General features: G+C 49.1%; 4 protein-coding genes across 16 annotated transcripts; 2 read left to right on the top strand and 2 right to left on the bottom strand.

Annotated features, from left to right (window-relative positions):
• Window positions 1-310: 310 nt before the first annotated feature.
• On the bottom strand, window positions 311-12,554 carry DRAXIN (dorsal inhibitory axon guidance protein). Of its 6 annotated transcripts, none has more exons than XM_015882717.2 (9): window positions 12,521-12,554; window positions 12,293-12,389; window positions 11,165-11,303; window positions 5,905-6,386; window positions 4,458-4,642; window positions 4,151-4,262; window positions 3,710-3,799; window positions 3,423-3,512; window positions 311-1,251 (listed from the first exon to the last, which is right to left on the bottom strand). In XM_015882717.2, exons 4-9 carry the CDS (start codon window positions 6,362-6,364, stop codon window positions 1,139-1,141), a joined length of 1,050 nt encoding a protein of 349 aa, XP_015738203.2. In that variant the 5' UTR covers window positions 6,365-6,386; window positions 11,165-11,303; window positions 12,293-12,389; window positions 12,521-12,554; the 3' UTR covers window positions 311-1,138. The 6 variants fall into 6 exon arrangements, with proteins under 6 accessions (XP_015738203.2, XP_085365037.1, XP_085365039.1 ...); XM_085508911.1 differs by having other exon boundaries at window positions 11,200-11,303; XM_085508913.1 differs by lacking the exon at window positions 11,165-11,303 and having other exon boundaries at window positions 12,521-12,550.
• On the top strand, window positions 11,811-18,570 carry MAD2L2 (mitotic arrest deficient 2 like 2). Of its 3 annotated transcripts, XR_014931800.1 has the most exons (11): window positions 11,811-11,859; window positions 12,974-13,025; window positions 13,178-13,296; window positions 13,512-13,583; window positions 14,221-14,321; window positions 14,446-14,540; window positions 14,659-14,732; window positions 14,870-14,962; window positions 15,124-15,380; window positions 16,577-16,940; window positions 18,075-18,570. XR_014931800.1 is itself a non-coding variant. In XM_015882728.3 (9 exons), exons 2-9 carry the CDS (start codon window positions 12,986-12,988, stop codon window positions 15,163-15,165), a joined length of 636 nt encoding a protein of 211 aa, XP_015738214.1. In that variant the 5' UTR covers window positions 11,811-11,859; window positions 12,974-12,985; the 3' UTR covers window positions 15,166-15,636. The 3 variants fall into 3 exon arrangements, 2 of the variants coding, with proteins under 2 accessions (XP_015738214.1, XP_085365045.1); XM_015882728.3 differs by lacking the exons at window positions 16,577-16,940; window positions 18,075-18,570 and having other exon boundaries at window positions 15,124-15,636; XM_085508919.1 differs by lacking the exons at window positions 16,577-16,940; window positions 18,075-18,570 and having other exon boundaries at window positions 11,836-11,869; window positions 15,124-15,636.
• LOC107323527 (F-box only protein 6-like) lies at window positions 16,015-21,009 on the bottom strand. Of its 3 annotated transcripts, none has more exons than XM_085508917.1 (6): window positions 20,886-21,009; window positions 19,281-19,611; window positions 18,674-18,800; window positions 18,006-18,101; window positions 17,555-17,690; window positions 16,015-16,968 (listed from the first exon to the last, which is right to left on the bottom strand). In XM_085508917.1, the coding sequence occupies exons 2-6, from the start codon at window positions 19,537-19,539 to the stop codon at window positions 16,804-16,806; spliced, it is 783 nt and encodes a 260-aa protein (XP_085365043.1). In that variant the 5' UTR covers window positions 19,540-19,611; window positions 20,886-21,009; the 3' UTR covers window positions 16,015-16,803. The 3 variants fall into 3 exon arrangements, with proteins under 3 accessions (XP_085365043.1, XP_085365042.1, XP_015738207.2); XM_085508916.1 differs by lacking the exon at window positions 20,886-21,009 and adding an exon at window positions 19,706-19,770; XM_015882721.3 differs by lacking the exon at window positions 20,886-21,009 and having other exon boundaries at window positions 19,281-19,714.
• FBXO2 (F-box protein 2) lies at window positions 19,769-26,621 on the top strand. 4 transcript variants are annotated; one of them, XR_014931798.1, is made up of 8 exons: window positions 19,769-19,844; window positions 20,821-21,086; window positions 21,900-22,026; window positions 22,118-22,213; window positions 22,517-22,652; window positions 23,042-23,288; window positions 24,132-24,243; window positions 26,485-26,621. XR_014931798.1 is itself a non-coding variant. In XM_015882724.2 (6 exons), the coding sequence occupies exons 2-6, from the start codon at window positions 20,837-20,839 to the stop codon at window positions 23,174-23,176; spliced, it is 744 nt and encodes a 247-aa protein (XP_015738210.2). In that variant the 5' UTR covers window positions 19,769-19,844; window positions 20,821-20,836; the 3' UTR covers window positions 23,177-24,073. The 4 variants fall into 4 exon arrangements, 2 of the variants coding, with proteins under 2 accessions (XP_015738210.2, XP_085365044.1); XR_014931799.1 differs by lacking the exons at window positions 24,132-24,243; window positions 26,485-26,621 and adding an exon at window positions 21,190-21,343 and having other exon boundaries at window positions 23,042-24,073; XM_015882724.2 differs by lacking the exons at window positions 24,132-24,243; window positions 26,485-26,621 and having other exon boundaries at window positions 23,042-24,073.
• Window positions 26,622-27,584: the final 963 nt, after the last annotated feature.

Here is a 27,584-nt window from a genome sequence, read left to right as displayed (position 1 = left end):
ACAGGTGCATGTGGGTCAGAACTGCTGGTACATTCACAGCATATCTCTGTAGTCGTGACCAGGCAGCCACCATAGCAGAGGCACAAACCATTATACCAAGGAGCACCTGAGTGAGCACACAACGTGGAGTGACACTATGACAGAAACAGTGCAAAATGGAGACTTGCCTGTCCTAATGGCACACAATAGGGTTTAGGGAACCGGTGTAAGGAGGACTCTGCCCAAAGCACTATTTTGACTCCTCTGGGCCCTCCTGGCTCCTGCCCCATCCTCAGGTGCAGCTGAAGAAGCAGAAGGGTTGCACAAAGGATATCTATGGTAGCTTTATTTACACACTGTGGAAACACACATGCAACATGTCACAGGATTCACTACAGTGGAACAGCCCGTCCCTATCTCCTGTTACCAAAAACCTTGCTTTTGGCTCACTAGGAAAACTATCACTTCCCCTGAAAGCTCCTAAAAATAATCATTAAAAATAACAGACTTGGCAGGATAACTAATGAGTGAGAGCTGCAGGCAGGGATGTCTTGCCACATCCTTGCAGAAACCAGGTCATTCTATGGGAGCAAGAGAGAAGGGAAGGAGTGGGAGTGAATGCTCTCGAAGAAGACAGGTAGGAAGTGGTAGCGTGTAACTGCTGGGGAATGTCAGTCTGTAGCAGTGAACAAAGGGGAGAAGGAGCTCTGTCAGAGGGTCCCTCCTCACCCAGGCAGCTTCCTGCTATCATCTTTGTCTCCCTATGAGCTTCTGATTCTCTAAGAACCTCTGATCCTAAAGGAGTGTCTGCCTTTCTTAAGCAGCTGCTGAGAGGGAAAGGCTTAAGCCCCTACACCTCTTGACCTGAAGGATCTTTCATATCGTGCCATCAGACTGGCAATCACGATCATCTCCAACTAACTGGGAGAGGGGGGACCCAGATAACGGGCAGGAATGTGCTGAGGAAAGGGAGGAGGAACACAGTCCTGGTATGGAATAGGCTGACATCACTCTAGAGTTAACGCCAGCCTCAGTTTTGTTGGAGCCTGGCCTGCAGCTTCAATCATTCACTTGACTTTGTCTCTAATCCTCACTGCTAGGTGTAGGCGGTTGGACTCCAGCTACTGACCATCCAGGTGGGAGATAAAATCCCACCTTCCTAAACGTTAATGAATGATCCCTGCTCTCCATTGGCCGACTCAGGTTCCACGCAGCGCCCTTTCCTTCGAGTCACTCTTCGGTTCCGGTGGAATTTGGCATAACAGCGTAGCCCTGTAAAAAGAAAAACAGCAGCAAACAGCAGGCATGGTGAGAAGGTAAAGCCATGGCTTAATGCAGCAGTAACATTGAGCACAGCTCCCAGCCTTAGCCCATGACAGAACCTGCAGCAGCATGGCCAGCCCCAGTACTGGAAAGCCTGGTCTATGTCAAATGAGGTGGCAGAGAAATGCCTCACATAGGCAGGGTACATTGCTTTCTGGGCCCTGCTATTCTGCTTGGCTCACTGTTCTGGTCTGGGATTCATTGGCTCTGGCAGAAGGCTTCATTGGCTTTTTGAAATACCAATGAATTATCCCAATTGTTTCCAGTGATTTTATGGAAGCCCTGCTTGGTTTCCCCCTATTACTTCCCATTACTGTCTAAGTGATCTCTCCGTCGGGAAATTACCACAGACACACTGTGCAGCACCGATGGCCTGGGAGCTCCCCTTGCTATTTGTTTCTCTGAAGCTTTAGGAGAGGAGGGAAGGGACTGAAGTGCCATCACTGGGAGGTCTGATCCAAAGCTCGTCTCCTTCACTTCCTCTATTTTGTATGCTAGAAGTGCAGGGTCTGAAGAAAACTATCAAAGATAGCACTGATGAATACTTGGGGGGGGGGGGAGGGGGAGGGAAGGGAAGGTATTTTATTTGTTAAAAAACCCTTTAGTACATAGTCCGCCATGGCAGTGGAAGGCAATGGGAGCCTCTGGTCAGGTAAACTCATCTGTTTCTGGTACTGATTTACTTTGTCATGCCTGCCTTGGAGGCACCTGCCCCATCCCTGGAGATGCCCAAGGCCAGGCTAGATGGGGCCTGAGCAGCCTGAGCTGGTGGGGGGCAACCAGCCCACAGCAGGGGGTTGGAGCTCCATGATCTTTAAGGTTCCCTCCAACTTAAGCCATTCTATGATTCTACTGTCTGACTTTGTTCCAACAGAATGCCAAGGCAGGTAGGCCAGATGGAAGAAAGCCTACATGCAAACAACTCACACGGAAGCCTTGATTTTCAGTAGCCCAGGATCTGATTACTGCAGTTCATGCCAAGAACTGATTTGATCATTCTTGAAACTGAAACTCTTTTTACTTCCAGAGCAGGCAACAGACAGCAACAGTGCCAGAACCCCAGAATGGGGGAGGCTGAGGATTTATGGCTGCAATAATGAGACAGCCCATAAGCTGTCCTTGAGTACTTGTACACAGGAGACCCATCCAATGTCACAGGTCACTGAGCAGCAGTTTGCAGTGCGTGTCCCTGGGCCATGTTGAGACCAGGCTACCTTGAAGCTGGGTTTCTGCCCCTCATTACCAGCCCCCACAGGGCAGTTAGGCCTCCCAGGAAGAGAGCATGCAAGATCAGAGCTCTGTTCTTATCTAAACATCTTATCTGTCTTATCCGGACCCTATACCTCTGGGGATCTCTTTAGAGGATGCACATTCGGCGTCAACACACAACTAGCTTAAATATAAAGCAGGGCTGGAGGCAGTGCTCATTAGGTTTGCAGAAAGCTTTTTTTCTGGGTTCCTCTATCACAACATCCCCACTGATGAAGGCCTTCAAGTATCCCATGACACACCCAAGGTGAGAACTATCATTTAACATTACAAATCCAGGAAAGCGGTCAGGGTTTAACTGGGTTGCAGCAGGTGTGTGACCTGGTCAGAGTCACCAGGCCCTTAAACACAGGTGACCCAACTTGGCAGGCAGTTTAGTTCTGGCAGACAAGACCCAGTGCCCGGAGCTGATCCTGGATGTGTTCAGACTGGAAGAATGCTTTTCAACATCTTCATAACGTAACTGCTCATTAAGGGCTGCTGTAGATTCTCTCAGAAATAGTTTCAAGAAACAGAAGTCTGTGTCCTGCCCACACCTACTGAACTGCTACGTCTTCATTTGAAATTAACTCAGAAAAGCCACACTAGGCATAAAGTAATGTGAAGCAAGGATAGTAATACGCTGTCATAGTGTGTGGGACTTCAAAGCACCACTGAGTTGTTTATTTTCAGTGGCTTCTTCTGTTAGATAGATATCAAGAGAGAAAACAAGATAAGCCAGATGACTCATTGGTCACATTGCGAGTCGGTGTCAAGGAAAGGCTAAGAACAGCAGGGCTGTCTGTAAACACCATGCCCAGTCAACTCAGCCAACTACTCAGCAGGAAGCAGGGTTGTAAGGAGCTGCTCACCTTCTGTGCACATACAGTCATCGTAACATTTGTTGTTGAGGCCTCGGTTGTGTGGTTTGCAGAGATGCTCACGCAAGTCGCAGCAAGAGCCTGCAATATAAAAGCATGGGTGAGCGTGGCTGATTTATCCCCTGCTAGAACTACATCAGCTCAGTGGTACAGATGTTATCTTTGAACTGCCCTCTGCATCCCTGAACAGCATTAAAATTAGGATACTTATAGTGGAACTTGGGCTGGACTTCAGCCATTTCTGTGGACATGACATTGGTTATCAGGCTGATCCTGACCTGGATGGCAGTCAAGGTGGTGGTCACAAGGCTCTCCTTCTGCCGATGAGGTTTCATTTCCACCATTGGAGCTCTTACTGCGGCGTTTCTCTGTGGATAAGAATTGATGCTGGTAGAAAATACCACACTAGAGTTTGTATTTTGGAGACTAAGGTGAAATAAAGCCTCAAACTTCAGGAGTTTGAGCTCTGAACCCTTATACTTCAGCCTCCTCTCTACTTCTCAACTAATCTATCTAACCCTTTTTCCTTTGCCCTCAGACTAACCATTCAAAATGAGAAGCATGCTGAAATAGAACACAAACACAGTCATCTTTTTCTCTATCCCCATTACAATGGCCTCTTACCCCTCAGCACATCTGCCAGTGCGAACCATAGGCCAAGACTTACAGAATGACTTGTAGGAAAGGGGATGGGGAGCTCAACAGTGTGAGTTTAGCACCTTTCTTTTTAGCTGATGGCCACATTTCTGGTTTGAGGTCCTCATAATCTGTCCAGTCAAAGAGTGCCATATCTAGGGTGGGCATCACATCCCCATCTTGCCTGAGGCGGGCCTGCAAACCACGAGATACCAAAGAGACAATGGATTATACTTCTATAGTGACACTGAAGCATTTCCCAATGCTTCCCATTTCAGACCCCAATTCTTACCCCCACCTTGTCCACAAGGGATTCTTACCATCTCATGTTTAGAAAGGACACTGCTGTTTGTATCAGAGGTACAGGGCAGTTACCAGAGGTCTCTTTACCTGTGACCGTGGTGATGTGGCTGGTAGAACAGGAGGCTCTTCTGTAGAAACAACCACATCCAGCACAGTGAAGGGAAGCACAGTGGGGGTCGGGCTGGTCGCTTCCTCTGCCTGGAGGTTTTGAAACTGTTGCTCGAAGCTTTCAGGTTTCTTGTACAGGGAGCTTGGCCCAACAGCAGCCTTCCCTGCAGAGGAAGGTATTTTGTATTGGGAATACAAAATGCATCCCTTAAACCAGTTTTAAAGCTGTTGTAAATTCCTGAAACACATCCTTGCATCATTTTAAGGGTGGGTAATTCCTATCCAGCTCAGGTCAGAACCTCCCTAACTTGAAATAAAAGAATTAATTTCAGTGTAGACCTCAGGTTAAGCCAAAGGTACCGGGCCTGTTTTGCAGTCTGCAATTAAGGCTTCAAGCCAGCTTTGTTGCACGCTCTTTCTATATTGCTTAACGTGAGTTGTTCAGTCAGTCCCCTGAGAAAACAATGGAGCTCTTCTTACTGATGCAGGGAGGAGTGATAGCTGGAAGGCAGGGAGACTGACACCCAGCCTGTCAAGTGGTGCAGATGGGCACGGATGGCCTGGCTTTAAGAGCACTACAGCTTTACTGCTGTGAGGACACACAGCCACAAGCTGACCTGCAAAGGGAAGCAGTCCCAGTCAAAAACTTTTAGCAACCCTTCTAACAGTGCTGTCATGCAATTAGTGCAGTTTCACATGCGCAAAAAGCCATATTTTTTCATAGCTTGCCTTAAACATTGAAGAATACAAGTCGTGATGAGAAGAAACTCATCTTTTTTAATTATTCTTTCCAGTTCTGGTCATGTTTTGAAGTCATTGGAGAGACTGAGCACGGCTTGGGCTTTTTTCATCCTAAATTGAACCATTTGCTTGACACACAAAAAAACAACACCCCAACAAACAACAAAGCAGGCCACCCCAAACCAACCCCTCTGGTCCCAGGGACTTCCAGAGCTCTCCCCTATAGGACAAACAAGGTCATTTGCAGAAAATTACAGCCAGAAGTGCAAACCTCCAGTTCTGGAGTTCCCTTTTTTCTTGTGCCTCTTTTGTTTGGCAGATTTCTCCCCAGAGCAGGCACACACCCCACGCTCTCCGCACACCCATGTGGCTCAACCACAGCTACGTCTTCTTGCCCCCATTACAAAGTGAGCCAACAGCCTTGGCTTCCATCAGAGCTCAAATCATAGAATGGTTGGAGTTTGAAGGGACCTTTAAAAGCCATCAGGTCCAACTCCCTGCACTGAGCAGGGACACCCACAGCTCCATCAGCGCTCAGCCCCATTCCCTGACCTTGGTTGTCTGCATCACCTCTATGGGCAGCCCATGCAGTGCCTCACTGCCATTATTGCAAAAAACTTCCTTCTATCCAATCTAATACTCCCCACTTTCAGTCTGACACTATTTCCCCTTGGTCCCCTCATACCTCTGTGGTGTTTCAGCCTGTCCCTGCGGCTGTGCCGTCGCTGCTCTCGGTTCTGCTTCTTTCCCCTCTCAGACCCAGGGGACTGATTCTCCTGCCCAGCATGTGGGAGCTCAAAGCCCAGGAACACATCCTTATCCTTATCCTGTTTCAGTGCTGCTGGCTGGCTGAGTGGCACCAGATCTTCCATGGCTGGAGCTCCACTCCCCACTCGGAGGGTTTCTTCCCCAGCTGGTTGCACTCTAGCAGGTAGGGCAAGGACCCTCCCTTTCTTGGCCAACCCATGCTTGTGGTGGTGCCCACTCCTGGGCTGCTGAGGCCACATCTCTTGGTTTTGAAGGCGGTTGTTGTTCTCAGTTTTGAGCTTCATGTCAGTGTCCAGGGAGACGGCAAGGGTGACGTCAGAAAGAAGCAGCACACACAGAAAAAGAGACGGAAAGAAGAAGGTGGAAGAAGCTGCCATAATCCTGGGCCCTCTGCGTTACCTGCAATTAAAACCAAGAGTGACACCACAAATGAAGCAACCAACTTCTAGGAACCGTAAAGGCGGCCAAAATTCAACTCAGACACTTGAGATGTCCAGATGTCACCCAAAAAGAGTTGGATGAGAGTTTTTCCCCTCCTTAGTTATCTCCTGTGCCAGCCAGGCTTACAGCAGCTTAAGGCAGCTGAGACCCACGTGCAGGGCCTGCAGGGATAAGAGGTCCCAGTTTCATGTGCAAATGAGGGCCATCAATCAGCAGGACACTTCCCTTTGATTGCTGAGCAGCCCCCTGCCCTCCCACTCACTGCCTGCCATCTGAGGGCTGCACAGCACCAGCTGTCGGCTGGGGCACTCGGCTGCCACGTTGGCATCCTCAGCCTGCCTGGCAGCGACCCCCAACACAGCTGGTTGCCTTGCAATGAAGATGTCAAGAGGAAGGGAACCGGAGGCAGATGGTGGCTTCGCAGGACCAGCAACAGCCCTGAGCAGCTCAAGGAGTTGGACACACACACACGGCCTGAAAGTGGTCAAGGAAAGAGAAAACACAGAATGTTTTGGGGCTGCATCTCTGCAGTGAAGCAGAAAAACAAATCTGCTGCTGTCAGCAGAGCAGGGGATGCTGGACAAGGGGCAGGAAGGCAGGCTGGACATTCTATGGCAAGTCTTCTCTCCCTAAACCTGCAAAGTCACCTCGCCCCACCAGGTGACACTGGCACAGGGGAAGGGAACTTAAGTCCAAAGAACACTGAGCCCAAAGCTCTCAGTAAGCAGCTGCAGAGCACTCTCGTCCATTCTGTTTCAGTAGAGTATTTTCACGGGCCTTTTCTCAGCCCTGTGTCTGTGTTATGAGATGTGGCTTTGGGACACTGCACTGGTTAGAGACTTCTTGAATTTAGTTCTTCTCTCCCTGCTCTTTCCAACAGAAAACTTTTGGTGCAAGCTTTCTTGGACCATCCCTCTCAATCTGGGCAGCTCTACCCCCCTCTACCAACCTTTCCTGCACCCCAGACCTCGGTTGCCACTAATAGTCATAGTTCACCACATGAACCACTTTGTTGCCTAATTGCAATGGCTTGTATTCCTTCTTCCAAGTGCTCTGCTGCTCCATATCACCTGTGAAGGGGAGCAGGTAAGTCTGCTCAGCTACACATCAGAGGCATCTCTGCTATTGCTTAGAGACTGGGAGCAAACTTTCAGTCTGTATCTCCTCTGGAAGGAAACAGGCAGCACAGGGAGCTTTCCCTCCGTGAGCTGTGTGAAAATCACATCCTTCCACCAGCCACAAAACCAACTAAGTGTGAGGTGAGGGCTGATCCGGGAGGTGCCAGGCTGCTCATTTCCTGCAGGCATAGTGCTATGGAATAGCATTTTATTGGCAGCTACCTGGGACAAAGGAAAAGCAGACTGACAGCTCAGCATATTATCAAAGCACCTCAAGTTCCTGCTTCGCACCAATGTAACAAATAGCAGCCAAGCAAAACCCAAACCCTGCATCTGTAGCCTTTGTCTTTTTGAGGGGTTTTCTCTGTAAGAACCAGCACAGACCAGCTGGATCAAGGCCTCACAGAAAAACCCAGAGAGCTGCAGACAGCATCTTACCTTTTCATCTATAGGCAAAACGCCAGGAGGAGAGAAAAAGTGCAAAGAGAATGGAAGGCAGCGCCTTCAGTCTCACTCACAGACAGCGGCCCTTTGATAACGAACCTGACAGACACATTAGCCACAGTTCTGCTTTCCAGCAGGAGCCAAAGAACAGCTCGATGCTGTGATGCTGCTCCTCAGCACCCTGAGCTCCCTCAGGACCCCACTCCACAACAGCAGCCAGCCCAGGGTGTGGGGATGCAGAGCACAGCAGCGTTCTCCTGTTGATTCACCTGTTCTGCAAAAGACATCTTACCCAGCGCAGAATTCCCTATGTCAGAAATAAACACGTATATTGTAGTAAGTCCAAAATGGATCCTCTTCTTAGAGGTGGCACTTCAATAAGGGAAGCAGTCAAAGCTGGCTGCTCCTGCAGCTCTCCCTAGCACCAAATCTGCATCCTCATTACTTTGTGCTTCCTTTGTGCACCCCCAGCTTTCCCAGCCACCTACTTCTCAAGTAAGCAAATCTGCCTATTGACATGAAAACGTGGAAAGCAAAGATAAGGCCTTGGAGCTACCTGGGGTTTGGGCTTAGGGCTGATAAATGAGTTGCAGAGCTGTCTCTCAGCCAACACTTCTGATCTATTTTGGGTTGGCAGCGGATGGTCAGAACTCTGTAAGAGAAATTACATTGTTTGGCATCTTGGGGAACTTCCCCATGGGCAGCCTCTTTCTCTGGGCTCACAGATATTATTACTCTTACTCTGCTCTCAGCCTGTAATCCTGCAAGGCAGATGTGTACCCATTCAGTCCACAGGAACTCATGCTTTTTTTGTCCCTGCAAATGCAGCTTTGTCACCCTGGTGTGGAAAAAAAAGGCTCTAATAGCAGCTGCCACTGCTGCATTGGTTCATTCATTGCATACGTTCACTCATACGTCTGACTGAAGCCATGATACCCCACAACCTTGGCTTTAAGTTGTCACCCATGTTCTTCATATCACAGCAGAGAGGAAATGCAGAATATCAAGTTCCTTTATCACTCCAGACCAAAGATGATGCAGTTTTTATGCTCAAGAGCTGAACCAAGCAAGACCCAAGCAATGTAATCTGGGACACGCTTCTCCTTGGCTCTGATAAGCTCAGACTTTGGCAACAGTGCATAAAGATTTCCTGGACTCCAGACAACACCAGGCTGCAGCAACAGACAAAGCGTGTGTTCATCGACACGAGTGCTGTGTGTATGTGCATGTGTGGCACAGATGACAGACAAGAAACCCAGCTTCGTGTGCCAGGCTCCCTGCAAATAAGGAGCCATTGGGTGATGGATTGGCTTGGGAAGGCCTGAAGCAGAATGGCCAGGGTAGGCTCCATGGTAGCCGATGTGCAGAGAGCTGGCTGGAGCCAGGCGGATGGCATTGTGCAGATAAATGAGATTTCCCTTCCCTGCTGGGTCTCATTCCATCTGGTTTTCTGTTTCTGGAGGCAAACGCTGGGAAGCTTCATACACAATCTGCCAAGAGACCCTCCCATTTCAAAGGGGTCCCCTCCAGCTTTCTAGGGTCTCCAAAAGCAGATGGGAATTTTTAAATGCATGCTTTTCTTTTCCTTCCCCAGGCACAAATAATATCTCTTTCCTCATCTCCAGCATTTCTTGCACACTCACTTCATAAAGGATAACTTCTGCTGCTCCCACATCGTAGGGACGACAGAGCAGCCAAGTCTGCAGCTCACTGTTCTTTTGGGTCAAAGCTGTTTTCCTTTTGCAGGTTGCCTGCATCCATTGTCACCTCTCCTCCCAACCTACCTCACAGATCCATCTGACTTCACATCTTCCTCATCCCTCCTGACTGGGAGATGTGTTCCTTCTGCAGATATTCAGGCTGGGTGAGTCCCACCACCCCCACCACCCTTTGAAAAACATCTGTTTTCCTTTTGATTGCTGCTTTCTGCCATCACCAAACAGCTCTCTGCTGTTGGGAGGACCACGGTCACATTTGCTCCGTGCACTGATTGCAAATGGCAGCACGAAAATCATAGGATGGTTTGGGTTGGAAAGGAGCCTTAAAGGTCCAAACCCTGCAATGAACAGAGACACCCACAGCTCCATCAGTGCTCAGAGCCCCATCCAGCCTGAACACAAGACAGGACACAGACTGAAGGTTGCAGAGGGTTCAGCAGCAGCTGTAGGTACCTCCAAAAAACACCTCCCCAAGGCAACCTGCATTCAGACTACTCCAAATATCCCTCATTTCCCATTAGCGAAGGGCTGGAACTGGGGTTTGCTGCCCAGGTGATCCCAGCCCAAGCACAGCTGTGCCCCGTTTCCCTTGTGCCTGCCCACACAGTGCATCCCTTGGAGCAGAGAGCGCAGCCCAGGGGACAGAGCCGCTGTTTTGAAGTGGAATGAATGAATATGCAGTACCCTCTGCTCTACTCCCCTCCGGGACCTCACGGAGCGGCTGACACAGCCATCACAAGCGACCCGCTATCAAACAGGGCCTCCTCTGCCCAATAATGAGATTAAAATAGCAATGAGTCTGAGATTAGCATCTGAGATATAGTCGCTTGCTGTCGGCGTAGCAGAGAGGACTCTCCGGCTTCCCGCACAATACCCGGTGACAAATGAGACGCGATCAATAGCAGAGCTCATCGCTCACCCAACTGGAAAGCATCGCCGGTGGGACGGGGAAAGAGGGGCACACAGAGGCAGTGACACAGGGAGGTGTGGGGTCACCGTCCTGGGAGGTGTTCAAGGAAAGGGCGCGGTGTGGATGGTTGGGGTTGGAGTTGATCTTAGAGCTCTTTTCCAGCCCGAATTGAGTCTGTGATTCTGAGATTTGGCCCCATCCCCACCGCGATGTGAACCCCGAGCAGCACAGAGCCGGGCTGCTCTCAGCCTCCTTCCTCTCTCTGTCAATTCTCACTCTGAACCCGAACGCGTGGGGCAAAGGAGATGAGATGGAAAGGAGAGGAGATGGAAACACAGACCCATTTCCACCGATGCTGACGGACGGCTCCAGGTGTGAATCGGGTAAACGTCACTTAAACCCCACATGATGAATTGCCGGCCGCAACGAGCCGTTCACCGATGCCAAATTGATTTAATTCCCAACCGAGATCTCACTTTTAGCAAAGCAAGAAACGCAAAGAACAACCCGAGGGCACTCGGGGGATCGCGAACACACAATAAATACCAAGGAGGGATCAGCCTCATTCACCCCTCGGCCACTTCGCATCTCCCGACGGGGACCCTCCAGCACCGGCGCTGTCCACTCTGCCCCAACCCCGGATCCCTTCAGCCTTTGTCTCCTCCCGAAGAAAGTGTCCCCATCCCTAAGAAGCAAAAGGGAAAGGAAAGGGAAAGCGGCTCAGAGGAGCAGCCCCCATCATCCCGGTGCTTACCTGTGCTCGGCTGAGGGCAAAGCAGGGCAGGGCTGTGCCGGGGTACGGGTGTGCGGACCGCGAAGGAAGAAGAGGAGGAGGAGGAGAAGGAGGAGGAGGAGACGAGCAGAGACAGTGGGGGAATGTGCGGCCGGAGCGGGGACGCCGGGACCCCGCGGGCTGCGGGGCGGTGGGAGGGGCGCGGGGTGCCCGGGGCGGGGACGCACGGAGCGCTGCGGGGGTGCACGGCTGTACCCGGGGCATCGTGCGGGGGGATGGGGACCGAGAGGGAGAGCTGATAAAGGCGGGGATAAAGGCGGGGGGACCCCGCAACTTGCGGGGCGAGACGAACCGAGGCTGCAGCCGGGACCCCGCGGGGGGAAGCGGGGACCGAACCGAGCGGTGACACGGGGCGCGGTCCTCCCGCCGCAAGGGGGCGCTCTAAGCTGAGGTGACGTCACACGCGTGCGCCGCCAGCAGCGCCGGGCCGGTACGGGAGAGCTGAGCGGTACGGGACGGTAACGGCGGCGGGCGAGGACGAGGGTGGTGGGAGCAATATTGAAGCTGTAGGAGGGTTGTGGTGAGGGGTCTGTGCAGTAGGAGGGTCCACAGCCCACAGGAGGCTGAGGGCAGCCTGGCCTGTGTCAGCGTACGGTGGCCGTTCTGTGCTCAGCTCTGTTAGGGGGCTGTGGAGAGGTGGGGTCGGCCTCAGCTCCGGATCTTAAATTGGAAATTACGGGCCTTAAATTGGAGCAGGGGGGATGTTAGGGAGGGTTTGTGCTCAGAAGGAGCGGGGATGTGCTGGCACAGCGGTGGGGTCACCATCCATGGGGTTCAGTGTGGGGATGTGGGCATTGGGCACATTAGGGTGGGTTGGGTTGGGTGATTCCAGGGCTCTTTTCCAGCCTAAGACTTTGATAAAGAAAGGTAGAAGCTGTTACCTCCCTATTTTATGAAGCAGTTCATCAGAGGGCTGAAAACCACGTCTCATTGATTGGCAGCTGATTGGAGTGACCAGGGCTTGAGAGCTCTGTGGACCTGGAGGTGTTTAAGGACATGTTAGTGTTAGTTTGAATGCATGCAAAGAGTATAAAGAAAATAATGAAACATTAAAACCTGCACTCAGCAGTTCTGCATGTTGCAGCCTAACACATGCACAAGGTACCAACCTGTTGGGATGCTGAGCTCCAGCTGCTTTGATACACAGTGCTCCATTTGGCTGCTGAATGTGCTGCCCTTGTCACAGATTCCTGCAGGATAGATTCCACATTAGGTGAATTATGGGGTTTGTCAAGAGACTCGGTCAGCAGGGGAATGTGTGGGATGTGAATTGTCAATGGGAAGTGTAAATCCTGCCCTGGATGAGAAGCTCACAATGTGAGGTGTGAGACTGAGGGTCTCACAAAAAGATGCTGTCTTTATTTTTTACCTGACTGGTGATCTTTGAGACCGTGCTTGGATCTTTCACAGTGAGCCCCTGGGGTTTATGGTGACTGTGATCCTGTGCTTGTCACTGAGCTCAGAGGGCAGCTTCTTGGCATTAAGGAGGTGAAGCGCCCCCCGAGCGCCATAGGAGACCATAGGAGCTAGAGGTTAAACATTCTTCTTGTGATGCTTTTCAGGTTCTGGGCAAGATGACCACGCTCACACGACAGGACCTTAATTTTGGGCAAGGTAACGTGTTTGTGCTATACTGAGTGCTGGATGCTCCAGCCCTAAACTTCCCACAGCTAGGAAGGAGATGAGATGCATGCTGGCATCTTTAGTAATGTCCTATGAATATGGTGTCACTGCAGCCTTCAGCATCTTTCACTTCTGTTTTCCAGTTGTCGCAGATGTTCTCTCAGAATTTCTTGAAGTGGCCGTTCATCTCATCCTATATGTCAGAGAAGTTTACCCTATTGGGATCTTTCAGAAGAGGAAAAAATACAACGTACCCGTCCAGGTAGGAGACCTTCTTGAAGCTGAGAACACAGCAGTACTCACAGCACAAGCAGATTGTGGTTGTTAGTAGCACAATGCTTCCCCAGCTGTGTGCAGGGATGGAACACTAAGGCATGCTCCCTAGGAAACAGAGATCTTGTCTTTAGATCTTCCTTCTTAGTGCTGTTCTGGTTGGCATCAGAACGCAGCTCTGACTGTTTGCTTTCTTTGCTACAGATGTCCTGCCACCCAGAGCTCAATCAATACATCCAGGACACGTTGCACTGTGTAAAGCCACTGCTTGAGAAGGTATGATCTTACCATGGACCTGTAGTGGGAAAATGTATTGCAAGTGGTTTAGATAGAAATAAAAGTATGTAAATATTGTTGTAATCTCAAAGTGTTTATTTATGTACTTATCATACACAATATACTCACTTACAAAGTTGCTAATCAAGAATAAAAACACGCCTAATCCTTCCTTGCAGTCAGGGCATGCTGCTGAATACTGGCATTCAGTTACCTCTAATGCATATAAACGTGAGGATCAACCTCTGTGTTTTCAATAAGCTCATCCTACACGTGAACTTAAATTTATTAGAAAGCCGAACGCTGAGTTGAAGCTCCCATCTGGCAGGAGAACAGTTAGAGTGCTGTGCTGTTAGCCAGAAGGCAGAGGTGGTTTGAACTCAAGCTTTTGTGAGAGAAAAGTGTGACCACATGACACGTTGCAAACCTTGCTGGCATCCCACATCCTGCATTCTCTTCTCTCTGCAGACATCGTACTGCATGTAGAGCCTAGAAGTAGGACAGGGCTCAAGGTTCGGATAACTGCTGGCGCTGCTCCACAGCAGATAACCACACTCTACCAGAAGTGAAACAAACTGGGGGCAGGGGACAGATTATTTTAAGGAAGGGCCTTCTCTAACTGCAGTTGTTCTTCCAGAACGACGTGGAGAAAGTTGTAGTAGTAATCCTGGATAAAGAGCACCACCCAGTGGAGAGATTTGTCTTCGAAATCACCCAGCCACCTCTCCTTTCCATTAGGTAAAGATTCCATTCCCCTGCTTTCTCACAGCATCCAACCAACCACCGTGTCCTTAGTTCTGGAAGCTGCTCCAGGCCCTCCTGGTACTTTGCTGTGTGCCATTAACAACTGCTGTCTCAACAGTTCAGAGTCCTTGCTGTCCCACGTGGAGCAGTTACTGCGTGCCTTCATCCTGAAGATAAGCGTGTGTGATGCTGTGCTGGACAACAACCCCCCAGGTAAACAGGTGCATACAGCCCAGTGATGTGGACCTGCTAAATGGGAGATGATTACAGGGCAGTGTCTGAGCTTCTTGATGGTTGTCCCCTGATCTGCAGCCTGCCCTTTCTCTTACAGGCTGTACCTTCACAGTTCTGGTTCACACACGAGAGGCTGCTACACGCAACATGGAGAAGATCCAGGTGATAAAGGTAAGTAGTGTCTTTGGCTGCCTTTTCACAAAGAAGCTGCAAAAAAACAAAATGGAATTCAAGAATTTTGGATTCAATGAGGTTTAACCTTATTGCTCACCTCTTAGTACATAAAGATCCTTGTGTTCCTGCCCTAGGATTTCCCATGGATTCTGGCTGATGAACAGGATGTGCACATGCATGACCCCCGGCTTATCCCACTGAAAACTATGACATCTGATATCTTAAAGGTGAGCAGAGCATTCTGGCCTGAGAGGTGGTTGAAACTGCATGTACTGTGAAGCCTTCTCACGTTAAAACAGGAAACCTTGTTAACGAGGGAAGGTACAAACTCTAGACTGTTCTCCATCTGGCTGTCAAGCAGAAACTGATACTTGTTTCTCTCCTCCAGATGCAGCTTTATGTAGAAGAACGAGCCCACAAAGGCACCTGATTTCAACTCTTCCTTTTCTTCAAGCCTCATCTGATCTTCCAGCGGAGTAAGATCTCTCACCACTCATACCTTGATAGCCCAGTCTCTTCAGCTGGCCTTCTGGATGAATGTAGAGCAGCTGCTGCCTCTTTATTTCAAGTGCTCTTACCGGTGTATATAGAACTGACTTGGAATGTGGAGCCAGAGCCTGTTCCCGTGTACACTCATGTGTGAGAGTGAGTAGAGGTTTCATTACAGAGAATCCCTGGGGGTAGGATACAGCTGACTGCAGTCAGCTCTTCGTACAAATCCAGTTCTTGCCTTAAACAGGACATCTCCATTGCACACTGGTAGTGCTGACCAGGGATCTGCTGTATACTCCACTAGAGCAATGGTCTTATACCATGCGCGAGTGAGGCCTTATGTAGCATCTGTCCACTGTGACTGTCCCAAGTAGTCTTCAATAAATATCAAGTTTTACTCCAGTTGAAACAGGCTCAATTCTGTCCTAACCAACTGTTCCTTTAGTGAAGAAGCATCTTCTCTAGGCCAAGGCTGGGAGGTGTCAGTTGCTATGAAGGGCTGCACCACCTTGGGCTCTCCTTGCCACAGGGAAACCTTCACACAGGTGGTGCTGGAAGCACAGTGGAATGTATCTGTGCAGCAAGAACACTTGTCAGCTATCTCACTCTTAGCAGACAAGGGAAAACACTGTTATCCTGCCTATGTCAAAAGATGTGGAAGAGGGCCTTAATATCAGCCCCATGCATAAAGGGGTAGAAGAAATGGTGCACTGAATGAGCTAAGCTTGTTGGACAGCTCCTACCTGCTTTCTCCACACAAAAAGTGCAACACCACCACATCTCCAAATTGTCTGTGGCTTTAACATTTTATATAAGGTTACTGTTCAGTACAAACCAAGTTCTTTGGTAGCATACAGGTAATATGGAAAGAGGCTGCGCAGTCCAAAGGCACTTTACATTGTCAGGTATCCACCTTAAGGGATTCCTTCCTCCTCTTTGTTCATCCCAGCAATAACAGGCTGTATTTGGACAGGGAAGGCATATAGCACTTTGATCATGTACACTTAGAGAAACTAAGGAATTAAATATTGGTGACACAGCATATATGGATAAAGAAGACTGAAGTTTGCTTAATGCTGTGAAAGATATATCTTTATGTACATATTTCAATTGAAACAGAAAAATACAATACAGAGCAAGTCTGGCTGTAGCAGAGTCCTCAAGACAAGGGTTGATAATCTGAACTGAAAGATTTTAGCCTTGTTTTAATTAAGTTATATAAACAAAGAGTTTCCAGTTAAGATTGCTATGTACTTGTGTGCAGTTTCCCATACGTTGTGCTACAGCCAAATGCTATTCACTTAAGATAGATGTCTTATTTATTTGCCCTCATCTTCCTCCTATGGAAGGGCACCAGGAATTGTCATTGCCACGGTGAGGGAGGACAGATGAAGACAGAAATCCTTCCAAAGGGTTCAGCCTGCAGAAGTTCTGCTGTGAACAAGGAGAGCTGGCTGCTTGTATTCCACATCAGCTGTGCAAGGCAAAGGCAAAGCCAGGATATTCACCCAGAGAGTACAGACAAATAAGTGTGCCTGAGACCACCCGGTCACAATCCTGAGGTAAAAGAAAACACTTATACTGCGTCTTCATTTGCCTTCAGTGTCTGGGGCCCAATGGTGATGCTGCTGTTGGTCACTCTGATCCCATACCATCCTGCCCAGAATTGGGTATCTTGGCCTCCGTGCTGAAACCAGATGTAACGAACTCCAGGTGGGTAATTACTGAAGGTGTGGGACATCTGTAGAGACATGAAATTCTGCTTATTTTTTCCTAAATAATTCAGCACTGATATTGAAGGTGGAACAGTTCCAGGTTTAGAGCTCAGGAAAAGCTCATTCTAAAATACCTTCTAATAAGGTTATTTTAGGTATCCTGCCATATTTGACTAAGGATTACATTGTTAAGCTTGGTGTGTGGCAAAGGTAACAACAGAAGAGGGAATTCACAGCCACTCAAACCAAGTCATTCAAAGCAGTCAATGCAAATTAGGAATAGCAATGGCTGCAATACTTTCACTTACACCCATGCAGTAGTTTTAAAACAAAGCTTTTTGTCATGCAAACAAGAACTGTGCTCCTGCAACTCGGTTACTTAGACAGAAGCTCAAATAAGGGACAGAAACACTTGAAGAAGCCCAGTCAAAATAGCATGGGAGCACAAGCTGAACCTAGATCTTTCAAAGCTTCTTCAACAACGTCAACCAGGCAGGGCTGGCTTACATTTTGAGTTATGTTAGAGCAGAGCAAATAGGGCAATTTGGGACTTAAACAAGATTCTTGCCACAGTGTTGATGTAAAGCTGCCTACTGGAGGGCTGCTGCTTACCTCTCTCCACGTTGCATCACTCCACTGCTCTATGACCACTGGCTCAGGACAGAACTCCTGAAGCACAATGTAGTTTTCAGAAAGCAGCTTCACTCTGAGCTCATAGCGACAACCACAGTCAAATCTGGCAGCGTACCTAGAGAGGAAGGCAGAAATCAAGGAGCAGGGCTGGACACACAGCGTTCAGTTTCCCTTACTGTTCAGAAACAGGCTCCAACTGGAACTGAGAAAAGGGATGTCACCCCATAGCTATGGAGAAGTCCTAAAGCATACAGCTATCCTTTTCTTTACAGGATTGCCACCTCATAACCTGCTGAATAAGCCAAGATTTAGCCTACGCTTTTACTCAAGAGCTACAGATCCCAAAGAATTAATTCTATAGCACATTTTAGAGGCCCAGCTTACACCTAGGCTAGAAATTCTAGTCTTCAGTGCTTGACTTAGTGCTTACCAGTCCTTGACTACAATTTCAGGCCGTTTCTCATCCATCAGCTCATTCCAGTACCCTTCTTTCTTCAAGGTAATCAGTTGAGACTTGAAGCATGGCCTGTAACAGAAACAGAAGCATTCAAAGCAACTTCACAGAACACATCTCCTGACAGCAGTGCTTTCCCTACCAGCCTGACTCCCATTGAATGCTCACCCAGACCCCGAGTGCCTACAAGGCTGACAGGGCTGAGGTGTGCCTTTATCCAAAGCCCAGATAAAAGGAATACAATAATCTGGGTCAAGAAGGGTTCCCTATGCATGCATGACAGATATTGATTATGGAAAAGCAATTGATCGTCTACTGTTGACTGTTTTTAGTGCAAGCTAAACATGACAAACACCTCGTGCTTCCAGAGGTTAAGGACTTTGACTTTGTCAGGTGCCAGACCTCAACTTCTGCCCACCATGTTTGGTAGAAGGATGGAGAAACTCAGCACACGATATGACTCAGTAATCCCTTCAGCAACACGTGGCTCTCTTTAGATTGAAGAGTAATAAGAGTAAGCAATAAAAGTAATAACCCCTGATCCTGGGCTAAGGCTCGTTGTCCTGCCTCACATCTAACCTCAGTGCTCCTGCAGCCAGCAGGAAGGAAGCAGTTCTCCTCCAGTTCCATATTGTATCTCTTACCCAAACGAAGTGACAAAGTATTTGCGGACTTCTGAGTCTGGCAGCTCTTTCCCCAGAGGTCCAGGCAGATCCTCAATCTTCCACCTATCTCCTTCATTCCGATCAAGTTGCCAGTGGTTAAAGCTCTCTAAAAACAGGTATCAAAGATCAGTGTTAGGAGTTTTCTGCATATCTCTGCTTTCCTTAAAGAGACTTAACTTATTAAGAACCGATGCTGGTGGATTTTCAGCTGTGTTTTTCTCATACTTAAGGGTGACCTTTAGAACCATGTTGTCATTACTTTCTGCATGGCTGCCAGCAGCTGTGACAGGGCTGGGTGCAGCACTACAGGTGGGGACAGAGCAGGACAGTGCCCTCCCTGCCCACTGCCACCCCTCAGCCCTGGATGCAATCAGCCTGAAACCAACTGCTGATGCTTTCACTGCCATATGATATCGTGCAAACCAGCAGCTGGGCCCAAAGACTCACAGGGATTTAACCCACACAGTATTACGCGTTGTTTCCTTGCGGATCTGACTCAGTGCCACAGCCCCAATAATAATGAGGCACTGCAGGGCACGTCCCTGACTGTTGGGAAATTCCACAGGCCCTATGCCAACAAACCAACCTTCAGCTCGGGGATTTTTGATCAAGTTCCTCTTCAGCTTGCACAGCAGATAGAACACCTTCCAGTCAGCGATGCTCCTGTCCAAGCTCTGCATGTAGAACCCCTCGCGCTGACATTTACGCTTCCAAAGGGTGGTGAGATCCACCACGTCTCGCCATTGAGAGCACACCAGCCTGCATGCACGGAGCAAATCCTGGGCGGGCAGCAACGACAGCAGCTCCACCAACACGTCCTCGGGGAGGTCACTGATGGTGGCCATGGCTCCGCAGAACCGATGGCAGACGATGAACCAGGCAGCTGCGATACGGAGAGATCAGCGGGGCTTGCAGGGCTGAGAACGAAACCAAAAGCAAAGCTGCAGGCTGGGCTATAGGGGGAGAAGAAGGGGAGTGAAAGGCTCAGTGCTATCGCAGCCACAGCCCCACCTGCGTTCCGGACGCGGATGTGAGGCCACGCTTTGCTCATCCTCAGCGGGCGGGGCGCGGGGCGGAGCGGGGCTGCGGGTACCGGGAGCGCAGCGAGCATCGGGAGCGGTGCGGGGAGAGGAGCAGCGCTGTGCCCGAGGTACGAGAGGTGGGACGGGGTGATGGGGGGAGAATAAACAGCCCCGGGAGGGGTTACCGAGGGTCGATCTCATTTTGCCCTTTAAGATCGCAGCAGGGAGTAAGGAAGGAAGGAATCCTCGTTGTTTCTAAGGGACTTTTAAATGTTTTCCCTCTGATGGTTGCGGTACAGAGCTCTGCTTCTGCCCTCGGGATGCTCTCATCTCGCCCTGCCCCAAAACACTCCGATTGCTGCGCTAATAGCGAGCGCTGCCCCTGTAACCACCCATAGGAAAAGGAGGATGAACCGAAAAGAACGCAGGTGAGATCCTAAGAGCTCAGAGCCGTGGTTTACACGGCCTCATGACTAAGGAGATTCAGTGCCAGCCCCGAAGGAAGGAAGGCCTTCCAACAGCCAGCCCTGTGGGCAGCCTAAGCAGAGGGGGGACTGATTCTGCTCTGACAGAGCACATCTATTTTTGGGTTAATCGTTATTTGTTTCAAGTTTATTCCAATAGCTGATGTGTAGATAACTGCATCCGCAAAGGGGAGCACTGCCTGACAGCAGAAATTTGGTCCTGGATATCCCTCCTCTATGGCCTTGGGACTGAGAAAGCATCAGTATAAATGGGAACAGCAACATCCTTAGATGATGTGTGACAACACACAAGGGGAGCACTCCCCATGTGACCACCAAGGGTCAGAGAAGACCCCCATACAACCACAGATGGGTAGGAAAGGAGCCAGAAGGGGATGGAGCATCATGCTTAACCCAGTGCATCTGTAGGCACTTATAACCTTAATCTACTCACGTGCTTAGTGATGAGTCAGCAGGGGTCCCAAGGCCCTCAGGTCAGGAATACCCCCTATGTTATGCTGCACCTGCCTTTCAGATAAACATATTTGTTTTCCCTTTTCTAACCCTTTTGACATCACTGGTAACAGGAGAGCCCCTGTCTGATGGAATACAGTGCTTTACTACTTCTTTCCCTCCTCAGAAAGCTCTGACCAAGGATGGAGTCCCTCCCTGAAGCAGTGCTGATCAGAATCCTGGCTTCCATACCTGCAGTGGATCTGGTGCTGGCGTGTCGCCTGGTCTGCTGCCAGTGGAAGAACCTGGTTGATGGAGCTGCTCTTTGGATCCTGAAGTGTCAGCAGGAAGGCTTTGCTGGAGCAGAGTCAGAGGAGAACGCAGAGAACTGGCAAAACTTCTACTTCTTGAGTAAGAGAAGAAGAAATCTCATCAAGAACCCCTGTGGAGAAGGTGAGAGATAAGCACAAGGCCCAAGCCTTTAGAAAACTGGGCACCTCCAGCCTTTAAAAAAATACCTTGGTTGCCATCAGGATGCATTTTCTTTTTGTCCCAGAGACAAATCACTTCATGCATGCAGTCAAACCACACACTGGGCAAGAAGGCCATCAAAGCATCCATCAAAGCAGCCTTTGTGAAGGGCTCTCCATGACATCAGCTTTATGTGAGCCCCTGCAGGAATGTGAATCATGCTTTGCAGAACTGTACTGGTAGGTGACACTTCCAGATCGCTTTCTGCCAATCCTTGACCTAAAAGACAAGCCTTCCCCTGCCTCAGGAACTCGTTTGCCCTTAGCTCAGCAGGCATTTCGTGCTTCCTTCCTTGCAGTTTGTTTGTGCCTTGCTCACTCCAACCCACATCACTGAGCTGAACACCATCTTGCTGTTATTTTATGATCTCTGAACTCTATTTGCCATCTGCAGGATGTTTAGATAGAAGCAGCCTCATAACCCAAGCCTCATAACCCAAGCAGCAACAGATACATTTCACACCTCATAGACCAAAGCACAACACAAGCCATCAACACAACGCTTTTGTTTTTCTTGTTTAAAAAGAAGTGATTATTCTGCAAGCTCTTCGCTGTAGCTAAGAGGAGAAAAGCAATATAAGGTCCTGCCTGTGTTGTTTTTCTACCAGATCTCCACTTAAAACATCTGTGATCCACATACAGATTTAGCAACATCTCTATCCCAAGCTGCAGAGGGGTCCCTGTGGTTCTCCAGGCCTATGAGCTTTGACCAAGCAATTCTCTCCTCCCTTTACAGAAGACCTGCAGCACTGGGGAGAGGTTGAGAACGGAGGTGATGGCTGGAAAATTGAAGAGCTCCCTGGGGACTTTGGAAAAGAACTCCCTAGCGAGGATGTCCATAAATACTTCGTTACGTCTTATGAGTAAGGCTGCCTACTTCATCAGGAGAGGGGATAATTTTGTTTCCTGTAGCCTCAGAGAGGAGGTGGTATCCCTTACCTTCTTGTGTTTTAGGTGGTGTCGAAAGTCTCAGGTCATTGACCTTAGAGCTGAGGGCTACTGGGAAGAGCTGATGGATACAACCCAGCCAAAAGTTGTAGTGAAAGATTGGTAAGTAGCAAAGGATGCCCATGAAGTTCAGCAGAGAGCCTAGAGAGAGCAGGGATGGCATATACCTGCACCAGGCCTTGGGGCTCCAGCTCTTACCTTACTTCACTGCCCTTGGTGTCATTCAGGATGTGAGACAGGGCTTGATCTTGGCTCAAAGAACCACTGGTAGCCTCCCCAAGCTTTAAGCTGTTGGTGCACATGGAAGCCATCTAAAAACCAGGCTCTTTTGGTGTATGAGGGCAGGCAGTGGGTTGGAATAGAAGTGTTCATATAGGCAAGGCTGCTGCTTGGGTCTCCCTGCAGGTACGCGGGACGCAGTGATGCCGGCTGCCTCTATGAGCTGTGTGTGAAGCTGCTGTCAGAGAACGAGGATGTGTTGGCCGAATACAAGACTGAGACTATTGCCATCCCACAGGACAATGATGCCAGCTGGACTGAGGTGAGTGACAGCTGTGGTTTCACACAGGTGACACTCAATCTGCATGAACCAGGAACGTTTTCAAGCAGGGATTATCCTGGAGGAGGCTCTGTCATGAGTTGTGATTGAGCACAGGAGTTATACGAGAAGTCTTACATAAAACTTGGAAGCTTTCTGAGCCATCACTACAAGTCTGTGGGAGCTGAAAGAGAGAGAGACCCCTCCAGAAACATTTAATGGCTCCTGAACAGACTGGGATCAAAGCTCCTCCCAGTAACTTCTCACTGTAACTGTCCTCATTGCTACCCAAGCTTGTAGGTGTGGATGGGGCAGGTGGGGTTGAAGGCCCAGTGAAGGGAAGGATTATGTTCATGGTAGCTTGACACTATTTTGTCTCTCTCAACCTCTAGATCTCCTACACCTTTACGGACTATGGCCCTGGGGTCCGCTTTGTCCGCTTCGAGCACGGTGGGCAGGACACACTGTTCTGGAAGGGATGGTATGGTGTACGTGTTACCAACAGCAGCGTGACAGTAGAACCATAGTCAAGCTGAACTGGGACCTGCTTGCCAGAGCTGACTTCCCTCAGGCCTCACCCTTGAGCTTTGGGTGGATTCTGCATGGTGCTGCTTCTGGGCTGTAGAGCATATGGCTCAGGTATGAACGTGCTTGGCAGAGACCACCATCCATCTCTCCTTAATGGTACTATGCAAAGAATAGGAACAGACTTACAAGAATACTGCTGCTAAGCAGTGCTCTGGATCTCCATTTCAGTTCTGGGTGATGATAATGCCAAGCAATGGGGATTGGATCCCTTTGTCCTACAGTGTTCTCAACATCCATTTAGAGGGGGAAGTGGTGGGAGCTGAATTCACTTCAATATCATGGTGGTCATTGGTTGATGGTTGGAATTGATGGATCTTAGAGGTCTTTTCCAACTTTAATGATTCTATGATTCTCCATGGGGCTTCATTTGGCTCCTAAAAAGCAGCTGAGGGTAATTGCTGGGAGAGAGACAAGGATGTAAGGAAACAGAAGCAAACAGAGGTAAGGGGCCCAAGAGCAGAAATAGTGCATCTACCCCTTCCTGGCCTCTGCATGTTTCATGCCAATCTAATGCTGGTCTTTGCAGGCAGGAGATTCATGCAATATTCTTCACACAGAAACCTGTCATTACCTCCATTTGATCTCAGTTCTTCCTGCCCGCTACGTCTGCAGAAAGTACATATCTGCCTTTGCTGGAGATGCTTACCAAGACAGCACTTTGTACATACGCCCACTAGTGCCTCTTGCTGTCACTCAGGGCTATGAGCCACCATCCTTAACAGAGATATCTAAGCTTACCTGAGCCAAACCTGTCTCCAGCAGCCTTGGGCACAGCCTTCCAAACCACAGCCAAGCCAGAGTCTGGTGTAAACATAATAAAAGGAGCTGTATGTGGATCTTTGCTTGTGTGCTGAGTATTATTTCTTGTGCTTAGATATGCTTTTCTCCCTCCAGTGAAGAGCAGCAGCAGGCAGAGATATACCAACAAAGGTCATGGGAATTCATGCAAGGCATGGAGAAGGTCCAGGATGGCTCCTACAACATCCAGCTCTGACCCCCCCTCCAGGTATATGCAAGTATAGCTCTGCTGTTCTGCTCCAGAAGAGACCAGAACCAGTCAGCTCTTTCCATTGCCTTACACACAGTCACAATGCAGCTTTATTCAGCACAGCGTTTAGTGCAGCTGACCCCATTTCTAAGTTAATATTCAGCTCACCACCAGAGCCCTGCCCCAAGGCCCTGCCGTGTCCCTAAGGATCAGAGCAGCAAAGGGATCAATATACCAGGTCTGGATGCAATTGTTAAACTGAATCTTTCCTAAGCCATCATGTTATAGTCAGGATAAAGCCCAGGATTAAGCTTTCAGATACCGCGTCCCTTGTAAACACAGGGTAGGGCCACAGTCCCCACTTCAGGCTTATCTAGGCTGAAGCACTCAATGTACACAGCTCTCTTAGAAGAAATGCAGCTGTCAGGGGCTTTTTTTCCCCTGATGTTGACACTGAGTTTTAGAGGCAGTCCTGACCTTCAAGTTTCAAGAGATGCTTCCCAAGACACTTCATGTCTTGCAGTTTCATTACAGCAAACAGCTCTGCTGCAGAACTGCCACTGATTCCTTGCATGCAGTTGCAAGGCAAGTAAGGAAAGTGGGTGCTGGTGTACCTGGAAAACAATCTCACTTGTTCCATCCACTGCAAGTATTTTACTCCTAATGCCTATTGATCAAACACCAGAACTGTGAATGCACTGAAACCTGCACTGTGTTCATCTATCCCACTCAGCTCCTGTCCAAGACAGAGCACAGGAGCTGAATGGCCTCTCGATACATCACAGACTTCATGGGAATTACGACCGTGCCATTTCATAGGACTAAACAAAGTGCAACTGTTCCAAAGCAGTTTAGCTGCACTAATGCTTTCTGCCACTAAAGGGCTCCATCACACGTAGCTTTAGTGACCAAAGGAGGGTCTTTGATGCTGTCTGTTGTGCCAACCCCAGCTGCACAGTAACTTTTGGGATGAACAATGCAGACATACAATATATCATACAAAAAAAGATATCTGTACAGAAATGATTCACACTCTCATCAACCAGGTATTTAGGAAGCCAAAGAAGAAAACAAAGAATAACACATAGAAGTATCTCCCTCCACTCCTGAACACAGAGCTCGGAGCCTTTGGCAACCAAGATGAATGAACACACCTCCAACCCTGGCTGCTTTACTGCTCAGAGGCGTGAAGGGAAGCCCCAATCACAGCACTACACACATCCTGCTGTCTGCATTTGACATCCTGGCTGCCCTGATGCACCTTGCTGTCAGTCATTTCTTATCCCACAAAGCCCACCACAGCCAGTGCTGGCTGTAAATACCATTATACTTAAAAATGGTGCTTGTTTTTGTTCTTCCAAAATAGCTTCTGCAGTTGGTGTCTTGCAGAGGAACAGAAAAGAACAAGGCAGGGCCCTGGCAAGGAAGCGCTAACATACATCTCTTGTCAAGTCTAATTGAATTTTTCTATAAGAAGCATCTATTATTACCCACCTGGGGAGGTTGTGGACAGATGGAGGAGTGTGCTCCCCCACCAGGCAATCAAAACTGTTTGAAGATGAGGGGAGGAGAAGAAAAACAACTCCCTGTTGCTTGCAGCCCAGCTGTTGTAGCCGGTTTAAAAGGGAGGATAATTTAGGAGACTGATTCCTCCTAAATCAAGTCTGTAGAGGCTGAGGACGGTCCCTCCTGAAGGCCAGGATAGTGGAACACAGAGCTTGAAGCTGAGGCAGAGATGAATACAAACCCAAATGGGATGGGGTGCCAGCAGCCTTGCATTTGACCCATGAGGTTTTCAAGATGCTCCAATAACCAGTAACTACTGATATAGTGAACAAAGATCCCCATGGTTCACATCTCTGCCTCCAGCATACAGCCATAGGATGAGAAGGAAAGGCCTCAAGTTGCACTGCTACATGCAACAGCTGCACAAGAGCTGAGCCTCGTGCACAGCAGCCTGGAAGGAAAACGTACCCAGATAAACCAAAACAACGTAGGAAAGGTACATGGTTAAGGTTGTTGTGCAAGGGGGAGACAGCACAGGAACATCAAATAAAGCCTGACAGAGCCAAACAAGCACACAAGCAGAGCCATGGTGACAGCAGAGGGCACTCGGGCTGCAGGCAGAGAGCTGGGAGCCAGCCCGACCTCAGCTGCTGCTTTGCAAGCAGGAGATATTCAGATTAACTGTAAGTGTTTGGCTCTGCCTTGTACTCATACCTATTTCTAATCACTACATTGTACCTCTTCTTGTCTCAGCAGTGGAATGAGCTGCAGGACTGTCTGCATTCCCATCTACGCTGTGTTCAGACACTTTGCTGCCTTGCTTGTATGCAAAGTTCAACAGCCCTCCCCAAGAAGATGGGAGTCCCAGCTGTATTACATGTGCCCTTGGCTAACCTCCCTTGCAGGCACTTAGAGCAACTCATCCGGAGCTGCCACCAGTGCAAACCCATTAACTGCAGTGCAATCAGCATTCCCAGAAGGACAGAGAAACCACGATAAAGATGTAAGTGTGCTCACTGGAATGATGGATTGTGGGGAGCACATCCCTTGTCACTCAGTTCCTATCAGACCTCTTTTACAATAAGGGCAGTGAACCATCCCTGCAGACACCCAAGGTCAGACAGGATGGGCTTTTGAGCATGGATGGAGCTGTGGGTGTCCCTGCTCATTGCAGGGGGGCTGAACATGATGGCTTTTAAAGGTCCATTCCAACCCAAATGATGGCTCTGGCTAATGGGTTTACGAGCAGTCAGGTATAAGCACTGAAACACATACACAGGTGTAGGCAAACACACAGGCAGATGGACATCCACAGCCATGCAGAACTTCAGAACCCACTAATCTTGCCTCCCTGTGCTGCCAGGAACAGGCTCTGAGCCCAGCAGCCTGCAGAAAGCAGCTCATGTGAAGCTGCTTTTGTGAGGAAGAGGGATGGGGTCAGAGCTCTGCTACTTGCAGCCCTTCCAAAAGGTCCTGGAGTCAAGTGGAGCCGTTTCCACTTGGCCACACACCGTGCAGCTCCTTCCATTAATACTGACACGCAAAGCATTGCAAAGCAAAGCAGATAAAATCCTGATCCAGATATGAGTAACGACTTTGCATTTTTTTTGTAAATTAAACCTAATCTTGTGTTGACTCTGCTATACAAGGAGAAATAATGAAGCAGATTAAGACGAGATCTTGTTCACTCTTGCTGAACAAAAGCCAATTAATTGCCAGCAGGATTATTGTGAATTCTCTCTTGTCTTACACAAATACAATCAGATACAGCCAAGGTGCTGCTGGAGCAGCTCTGCTTATTGGAGTGATAACTCTACCCGGACGGAGGAACACACTGCAAAGGCTCAGTGAAG

This window comes from Coturnix japonica, chromosome 9 (genome assembly GCF_054131305.1).
Source record: "Coturnix japonica strain WE chromosome 9, WE-NBRP24, whole genome shotgun sequence".
NCBI lineage: Eukaryota > Metazoa > Chordata > Aves > Galliformes > Phasianidae > Coturnix > Coturnix japonica.
This window is presented reverse-complemented; position numbering and strand designations above follow the sequence as displayed.

Bases quoted from the DNA above. Each gene is read 5' to 3' on its own strand.
- MAD2L2 (XM_015882728.3), top strand. From the start codon at position 12,986: ATGACCACGCTCACACGACAGGACCTTAATTTTGGGCAAG. The intron at 13,026-13,177 runs GTAACGTGTTTG...TCTGTTTTCCAG, and splicing joins GGACCTTAATTTTGGGCAAG to TTGTCGCAGATGTTCTCTCA. The intron at 14,963-15,123 runs GTGAGCAGAGCA...TCTCTCCTCCAG, and splicing joins TGACATCTGATATCTTAAAG to ATGCAGCTTTATGTAGAAGA.
- DRAXIN (XM_015882717.2), bottom strand. From the start codon at position 6,364: ATGGCAGCTTCTTCCACCTTCTTCTTTCCGTCTCTTTTTCTGTGTGTG. The intron at 4,643-5,904 runs GTATGAGGGGAC...CTTCCTCTGCAG, and splicing joins CAGGCTGAAACACCACAGAG to GGAAGGCTGCTGTTGGGCCA. The intron at 1,252-3,422 runs GTGAGCAGCTCC...TTCTTTTTACAG, and splicing joins TGACTGTATGTGCACAGAAG to GGCTACGCTGTTATGCCAAA.
- LOC107323527 (XM_085508917.1), bottom strand. From the start codon at position 19,539: ATGGCCACCATCAGTGACCTCCCCGAGGACGTGTTGGTGGAGCTGCTG. The intron at 18,801-19,280 runs GTTGGTTTGTTG...ACCTGTTTTTAG, and splicing joins CAAAAATCCCCGAGCTGAAG to AGAGCTTTAACCACTGGCAA. The intron at 18,102-18,673 runs GTAAGAGATACA...TTTCTGTTACAG, and splicing joins TACTTTGTCACTTCGTTTGG to GCCATGCTTCAAGTCTCAAC.
- FBXO2 (XM_015882724.2), top strand. From the start codon at position 20,837: ATGGAGTCCCTCCCTGAAGCAGTGCTGATCAGAATCCTGGCTTCCATA. The intron at 21,087-21,899 runs GTGAGAGATAAG...CTCCCTTTACAG, and splicing joins CAAGAACCCCTGTGGAGAAG to AAGACCTGCAGCACTGGGGA. The intron at 22,653-23,041 runs GTGAGTGACAGC...CTCAACCTCTAG, and splicing joins ATGATGCCAGCTGGACTGAG to ATCTCCTACACCTTTACGGA.